This window comes from Podarcis filfolensis (assembly GCF_964270895.1).
Source record: "Podarcis filfolensis genome assembly, chromosome: 7".
NCBI classification, from domain to species: Eukaryota; Metazoa; Chordata; class Lepidosauria; order Squamata; family Lacertidae; genus Podarcis; species Podarcis filfolensis.
The window spans coordinates 74,184,703-74,207,711 of record NC_139603.1 but is presented as its reverse complement, the minus strand read 5'-3'; the positions used below and the strand labels follow the sequence as shown (position 1 = coordinate 74,207,711).

Here is a 23,009-nt window from a genome sequence, read left to right as displayed (position 1 = left end):
AAATGTTTAAAATAAATAAAATGTTCAGATTTCCAGTTTTTGTTAATGGATGAAAACACCATGGGTTGTATCTAGGGATTGTACAGCAGCTTGAACAACCAATATTTCTCTTCTCCTTCTTCCCTGGGTTGATCCTGTTGCACAGGACCGCAATGTGAAGGGGAATTGCCCAAAATTAGGCAGAGGGATCTTGCGCCTGTGGCGATTCCTCAGCCTGATTTCAGGTGATTCAGTGCTACACAATCTAAACTGTTCAAGAGGACCTACTGACCCTATAGGGCAGCTGCCACCCACTGTGAAACTATTGGATACAACCCCATAGTTTTTTCTGTGTAGCAACTCAAATGTTGAATCAACATTGGATAATCAAAACAATGTTGGAGGTTTAGTGCCAGAATGGCCCATAATTTCCCAGATCTGCAGGAAACCTGTAGAATTTAATGTTTGTGGAAGAAGATTATTTTAATAATAAAATAAAATAAGACTGCTTTTTTGGCGGAACAGGCTGTCGAGGGAAATACACAAGCATAAACATAAACATACACTCAAGAATATATGAATATATGTGAATTACTTGGAAATACAGCATGTATTTTAATACCTAATCTCTCAATCTTAAACATAAAATATGCATTCTTTTGCATGCTCTTACTCTACATACATACTAATCCACACAAAGGTATTTTTGTAGCACTAAGATTTTATCAATATGTGTTTAGGCTATTTTGCATTATTCATAAAAGGCAAAGCCGCATATGAATAATAAATGTTGTCGCCAGTCCTTTTGTAATGCTTTATGAATTCATTCCTTTAAAAAATATTTGGTGACTTTACTTGAATATTTTTGCTTGTATGTTTGTAATAATGGTCTCCATTTTTGGGGGCGGGAGCTACTTAGTGGGTTCTGAACCATTCTGAAGATGTCAAGCTTTTTAGTTGCAGTTTGTCATTTTTGGTATCGCTGTCTAACTTACCTATCTGATATAATCTTCTTGCAATGCGATGCACTGTTCAGGTGTCAATGAGTAGAATATCAAGTGAAAGAGGATGTTGAGCAATCTCACATACAGTATTACAGAAATCTCAGCGTGCTCTAAGACAGCGTCGCTTTATTGGCCAATTGAGTAGCTGCAACTTCTAGGCTTATTCATGAACTTCATACCTCAACATTCCTCAAAGAACTAATTGTTGCTCCCTGAGTTCCAATGAGTGATGTGATTATTATTTTTTACTTGAGTATGATTCACTAAGAAGAGAATTAATTGCTTGAATTGTTTTAATAAAAGTAGCCAGTGTTTTGTGTGGCATTTGAAAATGGGACATAACTCCAGATGAGTGTGGGGGCTATAAGTTAACATTGATTGGCTCATCACCATTCAGGATGGTGTGATTTAACCTCACATTCAGGATGGTGTGATTGGCCCTGCATTTAGTTGCTATCTTGCCTCATCTTTGCTAGGTTCTTCTCATCTTCTTAACTAAATCAGCTGAATAATCCGTAAACTGAGTCTTTATATGTGCAGGACATTCAAAGCTTATTTTTTTACACAGGTAGCAACATTACTTCAAAGGAGGTTATGTTTTAGCCAGTGCACATAACACATAACTTGAAGGCCTTTTCAAGACTTGTTTCTGCCAGGAAAGTATAGTAGATGCTTTGCTTCTAAGATGTGGTTTAAGAAAACAAAACAACTTCTGGATTTTATCAGTCCAATAGATCCACTCCACCGCATTGTGTAGGTAAGAATTGGAAGGAAGGCGGCATTGGTGAATGAGACTGGGACATTGGTGGGAAAAAGAGGACCAAGATTCTTAATCAACATAATTATGAATGAGACTATGGAGAAAATGAAAGCTCTTGATCCACCATGGCTACAAATGGTTTCTTCCAGTGATCCAAATGACTTTCTTCAAGTGATTAAATTGATTTTTAAATGGTTTTTCTTATGTGAGTGTTTTCCCCCTCTTTTGTGTTCTAATTAGTGATTAATGATTTCTGTTTGAGTGTTCTGTATTTGTTGCTACTTTCCATTTGATGATTATGTGCTTTGTAGTGGCTTAGTAGTATTTAGATGAAAACATATTTGAGTTTCACAAACACCCGAGTCTGGAAACATTGTTATGTGTTTTATTAAACTTGGCAGATTCTCAGGCTTTAAATCAAATTACAAATATGAATGGTAGAGGCTGATGGGAGGAATGTGGCATTGCCCCCTCATTCAGCCCCCCACACTCTACAATGAAGTCCAACGAAACATAAGAAAACGTCTGTCGAGAACTAATTTCAAAATATTATGAAGTTCAGTTATAACATAAATTGAAATCAATGTAGGGGGTAGGCAGAAACAAAGTGTAATCTGCTCCTCTCAACATCTCGGTTATAAGCAATGGCTTCACTAGAATGTAGATGCATTCTTTGGGGGGAAACAATTTTGTGGACTGCGCCTCATGTTGCTTGCATTAGCTTAATGGTCTGATCCTTGGAGCACTGCACAGGCATTTAAATGTATGGTTAGCATTTCTCCCCTGCATGAGCCGTTCTAGTCTCAAGAGATGGACAGAGCATCCTCTTTGGCAGTTCTCCTGAGAAAGAGTCGACTGGTGGAGTTTTCTGTGCTTGTCTTTCCTTTCCTCCTCCACATGCAGCTGCTGGGTGACCTTGCGCTAGTCATACTTCTTTGAAGTCTCTCAGCCCCACTCACCTCACAGAGTGTTTGTTGTGGGGAAGGAAGGGAAAGGAGATTGTTAGCAGCTTTGAAACTCCTTCGGGTAGTGATAAAGCGGGATATCAAATCCAAACTACTATTCCTCCTCCTCCTCCTCCTCCTCTTCTTCTTCTTCTTCTTCTTCTTCTGTAGATCAGCTTTAGCTTCTGTTGTTGCTAATCTTTTGATTGTATTTTTTTAGTGATTTTTTTAAAAAGTGAACCACAGTTAACAGAGAATAAGAAATGGAAAATGGATGAGATAGTTCCTTGACTATCTGCTGGTGTTGGAGGTAGCTGGCTTTGGAATTACTTGGAGCTCTTCAGCAGCAGAACACAAAAGTAATTCATCCTTAACTGTAGTGTTGGATTAAAATTCAAGGATACTTCCATTCAGAGTAGATTCACTGAAATCAGTAACTAAAACAATTTTAATGGGTCTACTCTTTGTAGGATTTAGTTGTGTGCTGCTATAAATATTTTACCACTGATGGGTAATGGTCTAAAAACAACTATTTCACAAACAATGCTTTGACGATTTTGGGAGAAGTCTCCCAACATAGGCGGACTACTACAAAACAAGGTTTGGGGGCAAACATATGTCAGTTGAGGTAGCATATCTGTCTGCCTGGGTGCAAACAATGTGGGAGAGTGTATTGTCATTATGCCCCGCTACTTGGCTTCCCAGAGGCACTTTGCTGGCTTCTGTTGGAAACGAGAGGATGGACAAAATGGATGCTTAATCTGATTCAACAAGGCACATATTGTTTAAAAAACATCCATACTGTACTTTAATCCTTACAGTATTAGCAGCCTTAGATCCACTTCTTTCTTCACAAACCAATCTTTTCTGTGAATCCTTTGGCTTAACTCCTGAGTTTCTATTTATACAGGCCCAAATATCTCTAACTTGACGGTGGGGCACCAGATTCTGCTGGACTCCAACTTACATTAGTCCTAACCAGCTTGGGCCATGGTTAGGGATGATGGGACTTGGAGTCCAGCAATATCCGGAGGGCCACGGGTACCTCACCCTTACTCTGACTAAATCAAATGCACATGTTTCCCCTTGGCCTCACCCCCATCATCTTGTTTGTAAAATGCCGTGCACATCGATGACACAGTATACAAAACTGATTATTTATGTAACTCTATATAACTTAACAGCCACCACCGTCTCTTGAATGTTGTAGCAGTTCACATAAAATATCTATAAAGGTTAAACATGCCGTGACCAAAGTTCATAACAACTTGGTGTGTGGTTAGTTGTCTGATACTTTTGAATTTTCTGAATGAGCTTTGGTTTTGAAGATTAAAGCCTTATAGGATGAGTTTGGAAGTTTAATAGAACGGATGGGGTGCAATAAATATTACAGAACACTGTTAGACGAGAAACCACATGTTTCCTTGAGAAATTAGTAAGTTTGGTTGCCATGTGATGTGCCTGATAATGAAATTGGGGAGGGGGGATGTGAGTTTGTGTGATAATGTGGATTCTAAATGCTAGATAATTAATGAGTGTGTTGGCTAGCGTTCATATTCAGCTCTAGCCAGAACACTCCAGTTTCTGAATTGTGTCCAAGTTTTCCTATATATGTGCTGCTTGTGTAGGAAACACACAGTCCACTCTTTTGTTGCTGCTGTCCTCCTACACTTGTGCCTGATAGAGAGTGGCAGCATTTGTGTGTGGGGAAGTAACAACACTTTAGAAATACAGTAGATTTAGGAATGCTGGAGAATTCCGTCAGAAATGGAAACTGGATCAGAAATCGCAGCAATTTTTGTGTTCATTAGAGGTCTGGAATAGGAATCAATCAAGTGAATACGCTTGGTATTTGCTATCATTTTTAAGTTCGTGAACATTATGTAAATAATTACATTATTCTCTGCATTGTTTTTGTTGTTCCATGGAAATTGAATATGTAATTGATTACAGAATTATATTTATTAGATAATTAATTACATTCATTTTGGCCATAGCAAAGCCTGGGAAGAACAACATTTTAGTTTTAGTGGAAGCTGAACTGCCACTTCAGAGAGATTATCCCGCTGCTTCTCAGATGGTTATGGTACATTGTGCAAGACCTGATCTTGGTGATGTAAGCGTTCAGTTTAAGTTCATATGGGGAGAAGCAGTTCTTTTAGTTATCGGTGTCCCGGTATATGTTAGCCCAGTACTACGCTATCTTCTAGTTGTGTTCCCTGTCCTTGCTTAGGGATCAAGGAATCAACAATATTGTAGTTTGTCAAAAGGCATAATGATACCTGAGTCCACTGCCTTTTAGATTCTTTAAGATTATATTGTTTCATATGAATGCCACTGTGCTGGAACCACATAGAATAATGATTGTGTGACTCTACCCTCTGGCTCATGCATTAGTGCAGGCTTGCATGAGTGCAGGTTGAAGTTGTTGAACTACAACTCCCAGTATCCTTAGCCAGTTTCATCTTCAGATTTGCAATCTTGAATAAGTGGCAAAAGTAAGGTACACATCTAGGATGATCAAGAATTATCCTCAGTGAATACTTTTATAAATTAGAAAATTGGAACAGAGTTGCTACTTCTAATTCTGGCAACTGATAGGTCCTTCTTTCTTAAAGCGCAATATGTGAACTAGGCAGTTGAGTGAAGCTTTCGTTGGCTAGTAATTCTGTAGTCATGCCTTTTAAGGCTGGATTGTTTCATCACAGGACCATAGTTTAGCAACTTGGAATTATTTTAGGAAACATCATAGATCACAAATTATGTATTACTTTGTAATTGGATAAAAATGAAATATTGCTCATCTCTTGGGCAGGCCAACGTATTAGGTATTAAACCCTGAGAGGGTAGAGTGGGTTACAGATACCGCTTTTGGACACACACCCTATGTAAAAGAATCTCTGTAAATCTGGAGTAGTCAGTGTGGTGCCGTCTAGATCACAACTCTGATATGGCTATGTTGAGTAGCAATGACAGAAATTGTTGTTGAAGAACATCTAGAGGGTACATCTGCTATAAGTAAAATCAACAATTCTAGCACATCACTTAGATATGCCTTGAAATATAAATGCTTTTATATAAGAGTAGGTTCCAGCCAACCTCCCACCTCTGTGGTAGTAGTTGGTTTTTTGTAGTGTTTTATTTCTAGGTAGGGAAACTTAGAAATGTGATTCCCTACTTGTAATTTTCCCTGCTTGGCAGACCAATCCTGTTGCTTGCTTTAATGAAGTTTGAAGCAATAACAAACAAGCAAAGATGAAAAAAACCAACCTATTGTTTTGTTCTAAATATGGCGTTTCATGTGCATTCTTGGACAAAGGCAACAATACAGTCTTCTGTTTAGTGATCGTTTATTACAAATATGTATTTTTTAAAACATTTAAAACATTAAAACATTGAACTCAAGTGAGTTAAAACAACAGACATTGCCAGACCTGTAATGCTAGCATCTTTTCCGATTATTTTTTTAAGGCATTGAAACTATTGACCGCTGCTATTGTTGCGATAGTACATGCCATAGAATACTCAGTGTGTGAATAAACATTTCCTTTTGTCTGTCCTGAAGGAATTATCTACCAATTTCATTGAGGGACTCTACCACTCTGTATCTGTTCATTGTATCTATTTTCAATTCTGTATCTCCTTTCTCGAGTAAAAACTAGTCCAATATCCCGTGGTTTTCCACACCAAAAAAATGGCATGGGGGGATGTGCGGGGCTGTCCATTCAGGAGTAGGGAGTGCAGCATACAATCATATGAATTTGAAAGGTTCAGGGAAACTGGTGCTACCCTGGATGATTTTTACTTTTCTAAACTCTTTTGAATCTTTATAAACTCCAGTGCTACTGCATGCATCTTCTTATTTAGGTTTTTTTAAAAATGTATTATTTGTATTTATTTCCTGAAATTTATACACCACTTTATTGAAAAACAACAGGTCAAAGCAGTTTATTAAACAAAATGAAACAATAAAATTATCAATAAGAATTAATAACAATAATTTAAGACTTTCAGAAAGTTAAATGAACAATAGATTGAAAGCTGCCTCCGTTCCCAGTTTTAAACATTGCATGTTCGGGTACATTTCTGAACATAGCTCCTGAATTTGGGCAGTTTCATCCCATGAGATACCACCAGGCAACTGTGCTCTGTCTGAATGGATCACTGCTCCTGCTCTCAATCTATGTACTCACTGTTCGCAGAAAGCTGACTTCCGTATGCAAAGCTGGTTTTATACCTATTCAGAACTATCAAACAGAGGTACAGTCTCCAAAAACTGTGGCTGTGTTTTCTTGAGTTAACAAGTAGAATTAAAGTGTTAATACAGTACAAGACTTTTGGCCTTTTGCCCAATATGGTATTGAAGTGCCTTGCATATAAGCACAACTCAGAAAACAGAGCACGGAAGTAAAAGAGACAATGATTCGGGTCTTGCGTCTTGTTGTATCCTTATAACTGCAGTGCCCAGGACAAGATGCAAAACAGCTGTTGCTGTTCATATTCAAGTGGTTTAAAATGGTTCAGATAGCTTCAGAGAGCCAGTGTAGTGTAGTGGTTAAGAGCAGTATACTCGTAATCTGGGGAACTGGGTTCGCGTCTCCGCTCCTCCACATGCAGCTGCTGGGTGACCTTGGGCTAGTCACACTTCTCTGAAGTCTCTCAGCCCCACTCACCTCACAGAGTGTTTGTTGTGGGGGAGGAAGGGAAAGGAGAATGTTAGCCGCTTTGAGACTCCTTCGGGTAGTGATAAAGCAGGATATCAAATCCAGACTCTTCTTCTTCTTCAGAGACATTTATAGACCTCCAAAGCTGAACCAAAATTTTTGTTTTGTATAGAGAAAAGGTGGGTGTTCTTGGTTTTGGACTCAACACATCAAGAATCCATGTAGTGGAAGAGATGTGAGTGATGGGTTTGGACAGATTAAATTCCATGCGCAGCCATGAAGCACGCTAGGCGGCCTTGAGCACACCACATTCTCTCAGCCTGACACCTCTTAGGGTAGTTATTCGGTTAAATCGTTCAGTGCTGCTTCCAAATTAGAGAGGACCTTACTGATTATTTAGAGGTTGTCATAGAGCTGGTTGGCTAACAACAAAAGGTTGGCTTTTATGCTAGTTACGGCAACAGTATGGTAGTAATTTTTCTTGAGGTTTACTCCCGAAGCCTTTCTCTCTGCAAAATAGGGACACTTTGAGGGTCTGGTCTTGTGGTCTGGGCAACTGAGGATCTCCATACACACTGCCCAGGCTTGCACTCCAGAGAGGCAGCAGTTACTGGACTCTGCAGCCACAGCAGGTGCTGTGATTCTCCAATGGTTTGACTTCATCCCTAGAGGCACACTCCATTGTCTCTCAAGACAGATGGATGCCAGCAATGGTAGCAAAACTTGAAGACAGTGCTTTTCATTTTAAAATGTAATTGTAAATTGGAGTACTGTATTATGCAAATCATAAATTTGGTATTAAACATAGTTACTGTGACGTATTTCTCATCCTTTTTTGGAAGTATTTCTGTTTTTCTGTTTCTACCTCTAAAATATCTCCCTTTGCTTTCAGTGGGAATTATATTTCTCCAAGCAATTATTTAGACCTGTATTTGAAACCTACTCTCTTAAAAGCCTAATTCAGCCATTATTGCGGAAGCTAGGCATCTATTAATTTGTCTAGCTCTCACAAGCATATGCTTGCTTAATTTGATGTGAATTAATAAGAGATTTATTTGATGAGATCTGTTTGAAGGAGACAACACTATATCTCTGAAGGATTTAAGATGTCTTATTATTTAAAGGATTGGGAATAGTTAACGCTTGGGGAGTTAATTTAAACGCAAATGGACAAGGCACGACAGAATGTGCTTTTCTTTTCTACAAAGGTTGAAGCACTCTGGTTAAAAAATGTGCATGTCTTTTTAGTTTATAATGGTCTAAGAAGTCTTCAGAAAAAGTTCCTGCAAAATGTCTAGAGTGGTGTTTTAAGGCTTGTTTACTTTGGTGTATATGCATGGTAGGCTGTGGTTTCTGTTGTATGTAAGTTCTTGAATGTATGATAACGTTGCACAAACTTTTACTCTTCTGTTATCATTTATCAGCTGCTGATACCATTTCTGCTGCTACATGCATAAACAGAAACCGCAGGACTGCAAATATACTATGCATTTACTCCAGTCTAAACATGAACTTAAGACTTTCCCCAGACACTGCTTTCCAGGACTCTGCACACCTATTCAAGCACAAAGTGTAATTACTTTCCTAAGGGACATCAGCAAATTGATAAAATAATTAATTACCAGTATTGTAATGCTTTTGTACAAATCTGTGGTGTGGTTCCTCTTGTAATACTGTGAGCTCTTAATCACATTGCAGAAAGGATTATACAACATTCATTATGCTCAAAAACATGGCTGACAATGGCAGTCAAAACGGTCAGTGGGCTGGAGCAGCTCCCCTATGAGAAAAGATTGTAATATGGGAAGCTGTTTAGGGAGGACAGCTAGCAATATCATAGGTAAATGTAAAGGGACCCCTGACCATTAGGTCCAGTCGTGGCCGACTCTGGGGTTGCGGAGCTTATCTCGCTTTATTGGCCGAGGGAGCCGGCGTACAGCTTCCGGATCATGTGGCCAGCATGACTAAGCCACTTCTGGCGAACCAGAGCAGCGCACGGAAAACGCAGTTTACCTTCCCGCCAGAGGGGTACCTATTTATCTACTTGCACTTTGATGTGCTTCCGAACTGCCAGGTTGGCAGAAGCAGGGACCGAGCAACGGGAGCTCACCCCGTCGCGGGGATTTGAACTGCCGACCTTCTGATCGGCAAGTCCTAGGCTCAGTGGTTTAACCCACAGCGCCACCCACATCCCTCAGCAATATCATAGAAGCATAGAATTGTAGAGTTGGAGGGGACCCCACGGGTCATCCAGTCTAATTCCTGCAATGCAGGACATATGAGATATGTAAAATTATGTAAAATTATGCATGGTGTGAAGAAAGTGACTATGGGAAAGTTTTGCTTCCTCTCTCAGAATGCTCAAACTCTGTTTGTCTATTGAAGCTGTTTAGCAGGGGAATCTTAATGAGTTCAGTTTCACAAGATTTGATGATAGCCATTAGCTTAGATAGCTTCAAGATGGGATTGGACAAATTTGTGGAAGATGCAAAGCTGTCAGTGGCTACGAGTCATGATGTTTATATGCTGCTTCCACATTTCATATGTCTCTCCACTGCCAGTTCCTGGGAGACAATAGTGAGAGAGGGCTATTTCTTTAGTCCCCTTCTTATGGGCTTCCTGGTGGCATCTGGTTAGCCACTGTGAGAAACAGGATGCTGGACTAGACATGATTTTGGTCTTCTGCTCTCATGAGTGACATCTTCACCCAAGTGTTTAAGCCTTCATTTTAAAAGGAGCTATATTCTGAAGTTGCCAGCTGCTGGTACTGCTTCCCACTATACCACTACAGTGGTACCTTGGGTTACATATGCTTCAGGTTACATACGCTTCAGGTTACAGACTCCGCTAACCCAGAAATAATGCTTCAGGTTAAGAACTTTGCTTCAGGATAAGAACAGAAATCATGCTCCGGTGGCGCAGCTGCAGCAGGAGGCCCTATTAGCTAAAGTGGTGCTCAGGTTAAGAACAGTTTCAGGTTAAGTACAGACCTCTGGAACGAATTAAGTACTTAACCCGAGGTACCACTGTATAATAAAACATAAGCAAAAGTTGCACAGAATACAGTGGTGACATTGCCTGTGTCTTCTGCTGTGCTGATGTATCTAGTCCTTTCATGCCTTCTTCTGGATATTGGGTTATAGCCAAAGCTTGTCCTACTTGGAGTAGACCAATTGAAATGAATAGAAATTTGTCTTCTCTGTTGTCTTCTCAAAGGCACCTTGAAGCATTTTTCTCTTCTTAGTTAAAATTTATGTCTAGCGCAAACCCTGGGTAACTCCTTTGCATACCACATACGTCGTTAAGACTGTGGTAGCTGAGAGAGCACAACTTGGGCGCAGCAGCACGGACAACAAAATGTATGCAGCCCTCCCCCCCTCCCCTGTGATTTGACCTCAGGTTCCTAAATCGGGGAGCAAGCAGCATGGATACAGGCAGGGCTGCAAGCCTGATTGCTCTGCAGTCCTCTGTGGCATGGGGTGGTCAACCATGCTGTGCAAGACTCGTCTGAAAAAAGCCCTTAGGAGATATTTAGCCATGGTTCTGCCCACAAAACGGATAAAGCCACAAACCACCTTGCATTATCTCAGTCCATTAAACAGGTGCATTGAGAATGTTGAACATCGGAGCATGTTGTGGCCAGATTACATTTTAGCGTAGGATTCCTAGGCTAGTCAGTGAATCTCAAAGGGCTTTGTGGCTACAGAAGAATTAACCATCTAAAGCACGCCAAGAAGAAGAAGAAGAAGAAAAGAAAGCAGTTATGATGTTGAATAGTTGACCGTTTGTGTTGTGGCTCCATTACTTCATCAGACTCCCCAAAGCAGGGTCAGCGAAAACCTACTCTGGACCCACTGTGAACATTTCACATCCTTGCTAATAGTAATTGATACATCTCTCTGCTGTGAAATTCATCCAGTGCTTTTAAAAAGCTTTCTGAGGTAGTGGCCATCACTGCATCTTATGCTAAGAAATTCAGTGAGTCAAGTGTTGAAGGAACCAAGCTTTTTTTCCTTTGGGTTGAAAACGAATGTTTCATAGGGATATCTGAGTTTTGTTGGAGGTGGGAGAGATTTTTGATTCTTTTTTTAAAGTAACGTTTAGGGGCCTAGGAGGCTGCAATATACTGAGTCCATCTAGGTTCAGTATTGTCTACCATGATTGGCAGAATTCTCAAGGATTTCAGACAGGAGCTTTTCCCAGGCCTATTCAGAGATACCAGGATCTGCTAAAAGAGTCCTTCAGTATAGTTATGTAGAGATGGATGAATTATTTATTTCTTTAATTGCATCCTTTTCCATTTCTCTATTTACCAGGGGTTGGGTTTTTTTTTTTTTAGCCACCCTTTACATAGTATAGAAATACATATTTCAATGTGTATTTTCACTCAAAACACATAATTAAATCGGTATTTTATTTCAAGGTAATATTTCAATGCATGTTTTGATAAGTTTAAGATTTTTGCAAGATTTTGAGCTGTAAAAAATATGGTGGATAATTAAATTCTGATCTGTGCATTAGTCTGAGAAGTGGGGAATCCGTCTATTTTGTATAGGAACTCACCGTTTTCTTCAAGCATCCCTAATCATAGAGACTGAACTGTTAATGTTGCATCTCATATTCAGATATCCATCTTTTCCCTTTGGTTTTGTGTTTTGAAAGTTTAGAGAAGTTAAAAGTAATTTTTAATTTTTATAAAAAATATTAAACATATCTACATTGTAAGTCTGCAGGAAGTACATATAATTTTAGGAGCAGTCATCATAATAGCTACCATATACTAAACCCCACCTCCGTCAGTGGAAAAAGATGCTCTCAGCAAAGCAGATTTCTTAGGGTGGAATTCAGCGTCCCACTTTTGTGAGCATTTTAGCTCGCCAGTCGGAATGATGCCCCTCCCCTGCCCCTTTGTGCTGTTTTGGGTGTTCTCCTAATACACACACTCCGAGCATGTTTCAGGAAGTGTGGGGTAAAGGATGGGGGGAAGAACACTCTGAGCATGTTTCAGGAAGCATGGGGGAAAGTGTGGGGGAAAGAAGTTGCAGCCCTTACACTTTATAGGTAAGTCCAGTCCTTAATTTACAGTCACTGGTAGTTTGGAAATTATGTCATCATTATTAAAAGTTCAGTTTGCTTGCCACCTATAATGTTGGGAAGAACTGAACCAGCAAGATGCAAAAATCTGTTTTTATAGATACCATCTCTCCCCCTGGTTTTGATGGACTTTGGTAGATGGTGATGATTAGGAGGAGGATTGCCTGTAAAATTGCCCGGTGCTGTTCGATTAAACAACAACATAAGCCCCGCCTGCAGACTTCCTGTCTAAAGATGTTTGTTTGTTTTATATTTGATAAGTATTAAACTTTTAACATAAGCCAAAAATACAACTTCCCCAAATGTTCTTACATATTTTTCGGTATTTTTGCTTTTAAATACAAACATTTGTCAATAAAAATGTAAGTTTGCTGTAAATTAGGTGAACCTAATTAATTATCCAATAAGAAACTGCCATGCATGGAGTGGAGAGACAGCCTGCCAGTCAGTGCTGATTAAATCTCCCCTCATTTAGTGTGACAGTGTGGGATCCAGCCTAAGCCCTATTTAAATGAGTGCTCGCTATGCCAAAGCTACACCAAAGAAGTATGTGATTAATTGTTTCCTAACCTTGCATATGCTTAATGTAAAAAAAAAAAAAAAAAGTTTGTGATTCTCTAGCAGGTATTTCTCTCCTCTGGAGGGAGAATAATATGAAATTACACCTTGGTTGCTTTGTTTTAACATGAAGCTCACTCCTACACCCTCTGCCAGATTCAGTAGGCTGAAAATAATTTTGGTTCCAGTTGTTATAATAACATTGCACCATATAAAGCCGTTTCATCAGATGATTTCAAAGTTCTCTGCAGTCTATTAATTAATTAAAGTTTACACCCTAGAGTGGTAGGAAAGTATTAATAGGTATGCATTATGTAGAGCCTCTGAGAACTCAGTTCGGCGGCGGCAGCTGCATTGTTCTTGTCTTGCCCCAGTGAGATTTGGACTGGCATCGCTCCGTATCTATGAAAAATCTCAGGAAAATTAGGAGAACTTGGCTTGCAGTTAGTTGAAAACATCTGCACCTCTTTAATCGGTGCACCTACACTTTAATATAACTATTTGCCTTGTCTTGGACTTATGATAGTGGACCCCACCCACTTAGAATTTGCAGTGACATTACTTTGCATCATGAACTGCGTTTGCAGTCCAGATAGGTTTCTTGCCATTTCTATGCAGCGTAGCGTTTATGTAGCTTTCCATATGCGAAGGGCCTCTAGCTAAGGAATACAGCATGGTGTATGTTGAGGAAGGGGAGGATGATATAATGCATAGCTAGTGACTTGCCGCTTCCAACTTGAGATACACATTTGTTTCCATGTATTGTGGCATTGAACCTTTAGGTTTCTGTGCAACCTTAGTTAATTTTGGAGGAGTACTTGGTAGGTTGCACTAGAGGTGAGCTGAATTTTTGTGAGGCTTTACTTGTTTTCTATTAACATAGCCCCCGATATTGGTTACTGATCTGGAGTTCCACTGAGTTCCACTGTGTTCCACTGAGTTTGTAGTACAGTGGTACCTCGGGTTACATACGCTTCAGGTTACATACGCTTCAGGTTACAGACTCCGCTAACCCAGAAATAGTGCTTCAGGTTAAGAATTTTGCTTCAGGATGAGAACAGAAATCGTGCTCCGGTGGCGCGGCAGCAGCGGGAGTCTCCATTAGATAAAGTGGTGCTTCAGGTTAAGAACAGTTTCAGGTTAAGAACAGACCTCCTGAACGAATTAAGTACTTAACCCGAGGTACCACTGTATTGTTATATGTAAACAATAGAACTGGATGGCCAGATTATTTACCAGAAAATGAGAACTAGTTATCAGGTAATGAACCACTTGCCATTGCTTTTGAGCAATTTTCTTCCATGAAATCTAGAACTAATTCCTAGAGCTGTTGGGAGTCTTACTGCGTGACATGCCCACTTGCTTTCAAAAATGAGTTTCACATAACTTTGTGAAAGATTATCAGCGTTGTTAGAGGCCGTTGCTTGGGAAGTTATACAGCATTTGACCGGACCAGATGACAGAACATAACTTGGTGCTACAAGCCTCCCCATTCCATCCTACACATGACTATGCTTCTCTGCTACTAGGCAGACCATAGGAACAATTCCTTCCTTTCTCCATTGGTCTGAGTGACTCCCAAGACTGTATTCTGACACCTGAGTTGCATTTGGTTTATCTTAGCGTCACACATGGTCAGGTTTGGATATAAAATGGGTCTGGAGGGTTAATTTTTAACGCATAAAAGGAGCGGGCAGGGAATGAGAAAATAACTAGCCCCTAGTCTAACTTACCTTTCTGTGTTCCACTGCTTTTATACCAAAGCTGTCTCACTTCCGGTATTAGAGCTGAGCTCTAGGATTGTGGGGGGTTGTTAAAGACGTGGAATGCATTCATTTCCGTGCTTAAAAGTTAACCCATCTTATCTGTTTTGTAGCTGACATGAAAAGCATATGTGTAATAAATATGTATATGCCTGGCTGTATTGTTTAAAAAAGTACTATTAACTCTCCAGAAAGGACTACACTTACTATAAATCTATCCTAGACATCAGGTGTGTGTGTGTGTGTGTGTGTGTGTGTGTGTGTGTGTGTGTGTGTAAGTAAGTAAGCTGAAGAGAGTAGCTTTTCTGATTGTGGTACACTGGGAGATCCCATCAGGGTCTATCATGTCATAGGGTGAGTGGGGCTGATACAGGAGGGATTGGGGTTGGAGTTGGAGAAGCAAAAGAGAAGAATGTATTGTGATTTTGTGATGTAGTTATTGGAAGGTAGTAGTGATGCATCACTTTTGAATTAAGCTATGACACCAAAGTTTCCTGATACTTCCCTCTTGATGGGCCAAAACTAGTTGCCATACAGCTGGATACCTACAAAATATTGGGATCAGAATTTGCGAGAATGTCTATGCAAGGAGTGCATATGGAAAAGGACAAAGCATGCTGAATGCTGTGTATTTTTCTAAACTGAGAACTGTTTGCTGCAGCCACTATTTGCTGTAGTAGATCTAATGCTGCATAGAAAGCAGACATAATCATGTTTTTAAGTAAGGAAAAACCCCAACTGATCATGAATGCATAATTTAGGAAGGAAATCTTTTTTTTTCTTTTGCAGATGTGCAGATCAGCCCTCAAAATGTCTTCTGTGTCTTCCGTGTACCTCCTAAGCCAGTTGCGTTAGCCCTCCTGCTAGCTGACTAATAGAATTAATAACTGTAAAAGCAAAAAAACAAAAAAGCATTCTAGAGCCACATGCCTTATGAAGTCAATGCTGGGTATGATTTTAAAAGTATGTAATCTATTTTTTTTTCCAAGTGGAAATGTTAACTGGAAAACTTCTTGGCACGCTATAAAGCATTGTGCAATCTGTTATTTGTCTTACAGATAATAATTGCAGAATGCTTATATGCTTTCTCTGTATTCTCACTCTGTCTAACATGACTTGCCAGTAGATAGTTTCTTCCATTTAGAAGTACTGCAAATGGGCTTTTATTTAGATAATATGTCTTCTTGAAAAATGATATTGATAGTGTACAAGCCAGAGGAAAAGCGTATCTTTCTTTAAGGGTAGAGTATCATAGATACAGTCCAATGAAACTGCAGTTTTTAGGAAAACATTTTTTTAGGAAGGGGTGGTGGAAGGGTGATGCGCCTAATATTAGCTTCACAAATTCTTCTTCTCATACGAAAATATTGGCAATTATTTTGAGATTTTAGACAGGAGGGTGGGGGGAGGGGGACTTCAAAAAAGCTTTTGTGTATTTTGCCTCACCCAGCCCATGGCCCAACCATCTGTTTCAGCTCTTCCTAAGCTCCCTTCTTCTCAAATCACATTGGGATGATAGTACCGAAGGGGTGTGGCTAGCTTCAGAAATCCAGTATAGATCAGGAGGTATCTTCAGCAAGGCGATATTCAGCCCACCCAGTTGCTGAACAACGTGTTGGTACTGTGCTTGCCATAAAATCCTCCTCCTTTGTAGGGGTTGACTTCATTTCCCCCGTTTTGAGACCCTAGGCCGGCCAACGTGGTGCTTTTCAGATATTGTCAGACTACAGTTCCCATCACCCATAACCAATGGCCATGCTGGTTGAGGGTGATGGGAACTGGAGTCCAGCAACATCTGGAAGGGAGCACTACGTTGGCTACCCCTGCTCTAGGCAGTAAAGTTATAACATTTTACAGTACTGTAAAATTATAGAATGGAAGTTACTGATAAGTATAAGATTCTCATTCGAACATTATGTTTGCTTGATAACTATGAGATTAGACCCAGACCATGCAAAATATGAAAGAGTGCATAGTTTATTGTTTGTTTTAAGAAATTCTGGATCTCTTATGTGAGCAACACTCTCAAAACATAGCTCATATAGCCTATAGTAGCATATATTTTTTTCAGTTCTATATCTGTTTTCACAATTAAGGGGTTTTCTTATCTTAAAGCAAAGAGTGGCATAGGGTTCAGTAGGAAGGGAGGAGCCAATGCCACCCCCCCAAAAAAAAAATCTGGTGTGTGTGAGTGCATGCATGTGTGAGGCTAAATACTGATCTCAGTATGACACATCAATAAGTATTTATACTAATAAGAATTTTTTAAAAAAAGAATTTAGCATGGCATTACTGGGATTCTTTTACAGAGCTGTCAAGCTACTAACTGATGCACAGAACTGGAGATTACCAGTGATATTTTAAAATTTATTTAAATTACATTTTGAAATGTTGCTATTTCTGTAAGATTTAAGTCAAAATGAGTGTGCCAGCATTGTAACTGTGCCCAAGTAAGTGTGCCACTGATAGTATCCAGTGTTTTATAAAAGCTTGTGGGTATTTTGTATCTGGCAGAAACTGCACCTTTATGTTTAAGGGTGAGGGGTGGCATAAATTGACTGCGTAGTTTAAGCAGTCTAATTGTTTTTCTGTTTCTGCTTTCAGATATGGTCCGGAAAAAGAACCCCCCTCTAAGAAACGTTGCTAGTGAAGGTGAACCCGAGACTCTCAAGTCGCCGGGTCCTGAAAGTGACACTATTGAAAGGCAACGAGAATTTTCTGCCGGTCCGATGCAAGGGAACGCTGAGCAGAGTGAGGCTGCGGAGCAAACTGACAAGGAGGGGTTTTGCACGCATGTCCCAGAGTCATCTCCCAGCACTAAAAAGGACTTTAAAAGCTCCGCAGCAAGCGAAAAGGCTGGCTTTAATTATGAAAGCCACAATAAGGGAGGAAATGTTCCATCCTTCCCTCATGATGAGGTGACAGACAGAAATATGCAGGGCTTCTCATCTCCAGCTGTTGGGGGAATCTCAGAGTCCTTGAAGTCTCCTCTCAGATCAGATGCAGATGACACCCAAGATGTGATCTGCACCCCGCCAGGAGATCTGTCGGAGAAAAGCGATGAGCATCGCACATCACCAAAATCTACGGACGAAACAGTGCATGTGCAAAGTGGTCAAGCCGAGGGCCGGGGTTCGAGCCCGGGTTCGGTGGCCTCAAAAAACCCACAAGTGCCTTCAGATGGGGACGCAAGGCCAAGCAAATTGAAAGCAGATTTGCTGGCAAACGAGAACCCTGATATGGCGCCTCTGTCTCCAGAGCTTCAGGACTTCAAATGCAACATCTGTGGCTATGGTTACTATGGGAACGACCCCACAGATCTCATCAAACACTTCCGCAAGTACCACCTCGGGCTGCACAACCGCACCAGGCAGGATGCTGAGCTTGACACTAAAATTTTGGCTCTCCACAACATGGTGCAGTTCAGCCACTCCAAAGACTTCCAGAAAGTCAATTGTTCTGTGCTGTCAGGGGTCCTGCAGGATATCAATTCCCAAAGGCCTGTCCTGCTAAACGGGACTTATGATGTGCAGGTTTGTATCTCATACTTCCATACCTCCCTGTGCGCTTCCTAACAAGAAAAACATGGGGACACAATTTTAAGCCTGCGTAATGAATCTCATGTGAGCTGCTACAGCCACATCAATGCCACTTAAGTTACTGCTTTTCAAGTTTGGTCTGCATGAATTCATCGTTCATTTCACACATTATTCAGAAGCAGGCTTAGGTCTAAGTGTATACCTAACAAGAAGCTGCTCAGTGAGTGACTCCATGGTTAAGTTTGGATATAATGCTGTGCCACAGTTTTACTTTACAAAAGTGAGCTGCTTGACCAATCACTTTACCTCTTCTGGTGTTTACCAGAGGAGGAGATTGGAAGCACCTAGGCCCTGATACAAAGTAAGTAGAGTTTGTTGTTACTCCCAAAATGAGCTAAACTGTGGTTAGTTTGCAAACAGCTTTGATAAAAAAGGCATTTTGATTTGGGCTTGCTTCAATAAACCATAGTCTAAATTAACTACAGTTTGTCCTTATTGGATGAAACAGGAATTAAAAGGAAAGACCTCTAGGTGCACAGAAAAGGGTTTATTAGGCCCAGCGTACAAATTCTTCTTTGGGGCACTCCTAATAGTTATTTATCTGATTTGTAAAATGCTGTTTAAGCTTGCTGGAGGAAGAGAGCAGAGGAAGAAGCTTTCAAACCTAAGGCCTTAGCATTCTCATTCCCATAACGGTATACTGCGGTTTAATGTTACGTTTCAAGCCAGGTCACACGTTTGCAAAAACTTGCTTGCTGCATTAGCACATTACATTTTCAATTCTCTGCTTAACTGAGTCGGGGATAGTACATTTTAAGTTAGTCAGGACTGAATCCCAAATGAAGCAGATCAGATCAGATAGTGATGACTTTTCATTTGGTTTCAATGGGACTCAGTCATGACTAACTATTCCTGGATTCAGGGCTCGTAGGGTGTAATGGGTAATGACTGAAGGAATCTTCAAATCATGCTTCCCTTAAGGATAGGGCTGCTCATATTATTTGGTGATGAAAGTATCCAAATTCCTCAAGATAAATTATGTAAACAGATGCAGTGCAGAGAATCACAGAGTTTGGAAGGGATCACAAGGGCTCAGCTAGTCCAATCCCCTGCAATTCAGGAACCTTTTTACCCAATGTAGGGCTGGAACCCATGACCATGAGATTAAGAGTCTCATGCTCTTATTGGCTGAGCTATCCTGCTTGGTTTGATGGGTCATAGAAAAATATCTAGTCCAGCCTCTCACTCAATGCACAATCTATTGTGCAGTATGATGCAGGGCTTCTTCCATTGCATTCTGCGTCTGATAGTTGATTTTGATTTTTTTTACGGGGCGGGGGGAGAACTTAGAACAGGCATGGGCAAACTCTGGCCCTCCAGATGTTTTGGGACTACAATTCCCACCATCCCTAGCTAACAGGACCAGTGGTCAGGGTTGATGGGAATTGCAGTCCCAAACATCTGGAGGGCCGGAGATTGCCTATGCCTAGAAGCCATAAGTTTGTATCCAATGCTAGTTCTACTCAGAGCAGATCTATTTAAATTAATAGCCATATCTATTAACTTCAATGGGCCTATTCTGAGCAGAACTAGCATTGGATACAGTCCGGAATCAAGAGGGTGGTATGAAAGGGCTCCTTAGGAATGGGGAAAATGTGGCTTTCCAGGTGTTTCTGGACTAGCACTATGATCAGGCCCTGGACGATTTGTGGGATAGCATCAGTTGTCAGGTCAACCTCTTGCCTGGTACAAATGGGCCTTTTGTGGTATGGACTTGATGGGGTCATGATTGTACCCTTACGGGGCACCCTAATGGTTGCTGGCCCAACTCTTGTCTTCCTTGCACAGATGTAATAATCTGTTGGCAATGTGTGGTAGGGTGGGTATGGGGAGGCTTAGGGATGCTTAAACGGCAGACAGCCAAATGTGCCATGGCTTTATTGGCAAGGGAATGGGATGTGCCTTCAGCAGTTTCGGCATGTAAGTCTCGCTTCGTGCCATGTGATTCTAAAAACGGGAAGCATGCAGGTTTGGTAGATCATATCTGGGGGGAAATACAGTCCTATGGGAAATAACTCTCTTGAAATAATGTAGCAGAAAATTAGTATCTGGATTATTTTAAATGAACAATCTGATCTCTGCCATGGCTTTTCTTATTGATTTTTGATGGAGCAAGGAACATTAAGTCTTGAGGACAAGGAGTGTAACTGATCTGGTGCCAGGCCTATAAGGCTTACATTTCCGCACAACAGAAAGCCATTTGAGCATTATGAGAGTAATATTCCATAATAAATCCTAGCACACTTCATCATCATAGTAGTATGCATGGAGAAGCAGGCCTGTATTTTTTCTTAGGCACTGTGGCTATTCTTTTCAGTTTTGCTTCTGCATGGTATGTTATGGGTGGAGGTGGGTAGTGCATAATTCCGTAAGTTATGTACTCAGCAACTTTACACTAATTTGCCTAAATTTCCAGCTGAATTCCTCTCATCTCCAAACTCTTGCTGGAGTCTCCACGTGTCACAATGAGGTTTTTAATTTTCATTGCGCTGGCTTTGCCTTAGAATTCTGTTATCATTCACAACCACCTTGTTATGTAGGCTAATAATAAATATTATTTTGCCATCATGGTACAGTGTGTGGCTTTCTGCTCTTCCACCATGTACCCTTTAATGCTTTTTAAAAAGGGGTTTGTTTTGTTTTTGTTTAAATGGCATTCCCTCTCCAGTAAGCAGGACAAAATAGAGCATGTATCGCTAACCACAAATGAAGCAGTCCAATTAAGTGCAATCAGGCCAGTTGGAAACAATAATACAAATTTACTAATTTATTAGTGACAAAATTAAATGATTTTCTATGTGGTACTTCATCTAGAGATAGTTTTATTATAAATTATGAGTGCTATTTTTTCTCAGTTAGACTCAATCATGCCACATCCCCCTAACTACTTTACTTTACTTTTTTGGGTCTCGATGTTTGCTGTCTAAATGGCATAATTTGGTTAAAGAGAAACCTCACCAATAGTGATATAATTAAAGTCACATATTTCACAGACATTTCACTAAAAACATCAAAGTAATATAGAAAACTTGAATTTTTGCTTGCTGGAAACTTCAGGTTAATTCTATAAAGCCTGTTGAATTAATCTATTGCGTCTTTTGACAGTTTCAGTTCTGTAGAAAAAGGCTGGCTCTGTTTGTAGCTTGTTAAAACTGCAGTGTGACACACATTTGGTTTATTTCAGCACCTGATGACAGGGCTGTAGGGAGATTCTGTGAACTCTTTCACAAGAATTTATCCTGTAAAGGTTTCTTATGAAATGACTGTCTGGAATATATGCTGGGTTGCAAAAACTGCTAGTACTCTTGCAAGTAACGTGCAAAACAAATAATAAGCTAAACCTATGGCTTGTAAATAATATTGGCATGATGTGTTAAACAAGACACAGCAGTTTTTAATTACAGTGATAGTTCCTGGGAATGGCAATATTTAATGATGGATCCAGCAGTAAGGATGGTAGGAACGTATGATTAAGGGGCACAGAAACATTAACCTCCGAGCAGGCATAATGGTGTGAACATTAACTGGGAGATGTGGGCAATCCAGAAACTGATTTTGTGTTTCTTTAGAATGTACTATTTAACTAACCGATTCAGGCTTTCAAAAAGATTGTGATAGTCAATATACAGGAATTTGATTTTTTTTTTATTTTTTAGCATTCTCTTACATCTTCCTAACAGTGATATTGTTAGGTTCTTTGTTATTTATGGGCAAGTTTGTTCTTGATTAGATTGGACTGAATGCTTTTTCTGGGCGGCATTTTCTGAAATAAACCAGATGTGCGTGATATCTCAGATTGAACAAATAGAACTAGAAATAAAACAGATCAATGAAGACCGTACTCGTTTAATAAGGCTTGGCAACAAAATGCTGTAAGGAAGACAAAAAAGGGGTAGGAAACAGCACACAGATAATCTAGTTAAGATCAGTTCTTTCCTCCAACCAGAAATATAGTCTAAAATAGACCAGACACTCCTATATGAAGCTAGTAATTATTTGATAGAAACAGTTGGCTCTGGAATCTTCTTTCATTCATATATGTGTGTGTGTGTGTGTGTGTGTGTGTGTGTGTGTATATATATATATATATATATATATATATATATATATATATGCATGCTAACTTTTCCTGGTGAGTTTGGGGAAAAAGAGCATTAAATATTCACTCATTCCAAATGTTAGACTTCACCACTTGTGCATACACCAGATGTTGATGCCAAACATGTAAGAAGATAAATAACTGATTAATATTTTCATGCTTCGCAGTAAATACTGAACAGATTTTATAAGCATGCAGTAAAAGGATTGCTGAAATTCCCTCCAGTGCCCACACATTTGTCTTGCGACCTTGCCTATTCTGGAAGTGGTTTCCACCCCCACCCCCCCAATGCTGTTTCATTTGAAATGGATTGCGATTCAGTAACTCCCAGTCTTGGGGGAGGAATAACTAAAGCTTCAATCTTGAGCATGCTTAACGAATGGTAGAACTTAATTACTAGTATATTTAATGCTTCTAATTTATACGTTGCATTTCAAGTGTCACTTACTTCATCTTAATACTTTTTCCAAGAACCTGGCCAATATCATTACTGCCATATTGTAGATGGAGGCTGACATCGAAGAGATGGGATTAAATAAGGGTAC

The 23,009-nt window shown here is 40.0% G+C and overlaps 1 protein-coding gene across 14 annotated transcripts in view; it reads left to right on the top strand.

Moving 5' to 3' along the window:
- TRPS1 (transcriptional repressor GATA binding 1) overlaps positions 1-23,009 on the top strand; it is a 240,413-nt gene that overhangs the window by 46,704 nt on the left and 170,700 nt on the right. For 6 of the 14 annotated variants that reach the window (XM_083621851.1, XM_083621846.1, XM_083621847.1 and 3 more), the window contains exons 2-3: positions 15,556-15,729; positions 17,371-18,299. In XM_083621851.1, the coding sequence (XP_083477977.1) occupies positions 15,693-15,729; positions 17,371-18,299 (966 nt within the window). In that variant the 5' untranslated portion in view covers positions 15,556-15,692. Of the gene's footprint in view, positions 1-15,555; positions 15,730-17,341; positions 18,300-23,009 lie in introns of all 14 variants that reach the window. The other 8 variants (XM_083621844.1, XM_083621845.1, XM_083621850.1 and 5 more) reach the window with 3 other exon arrangements.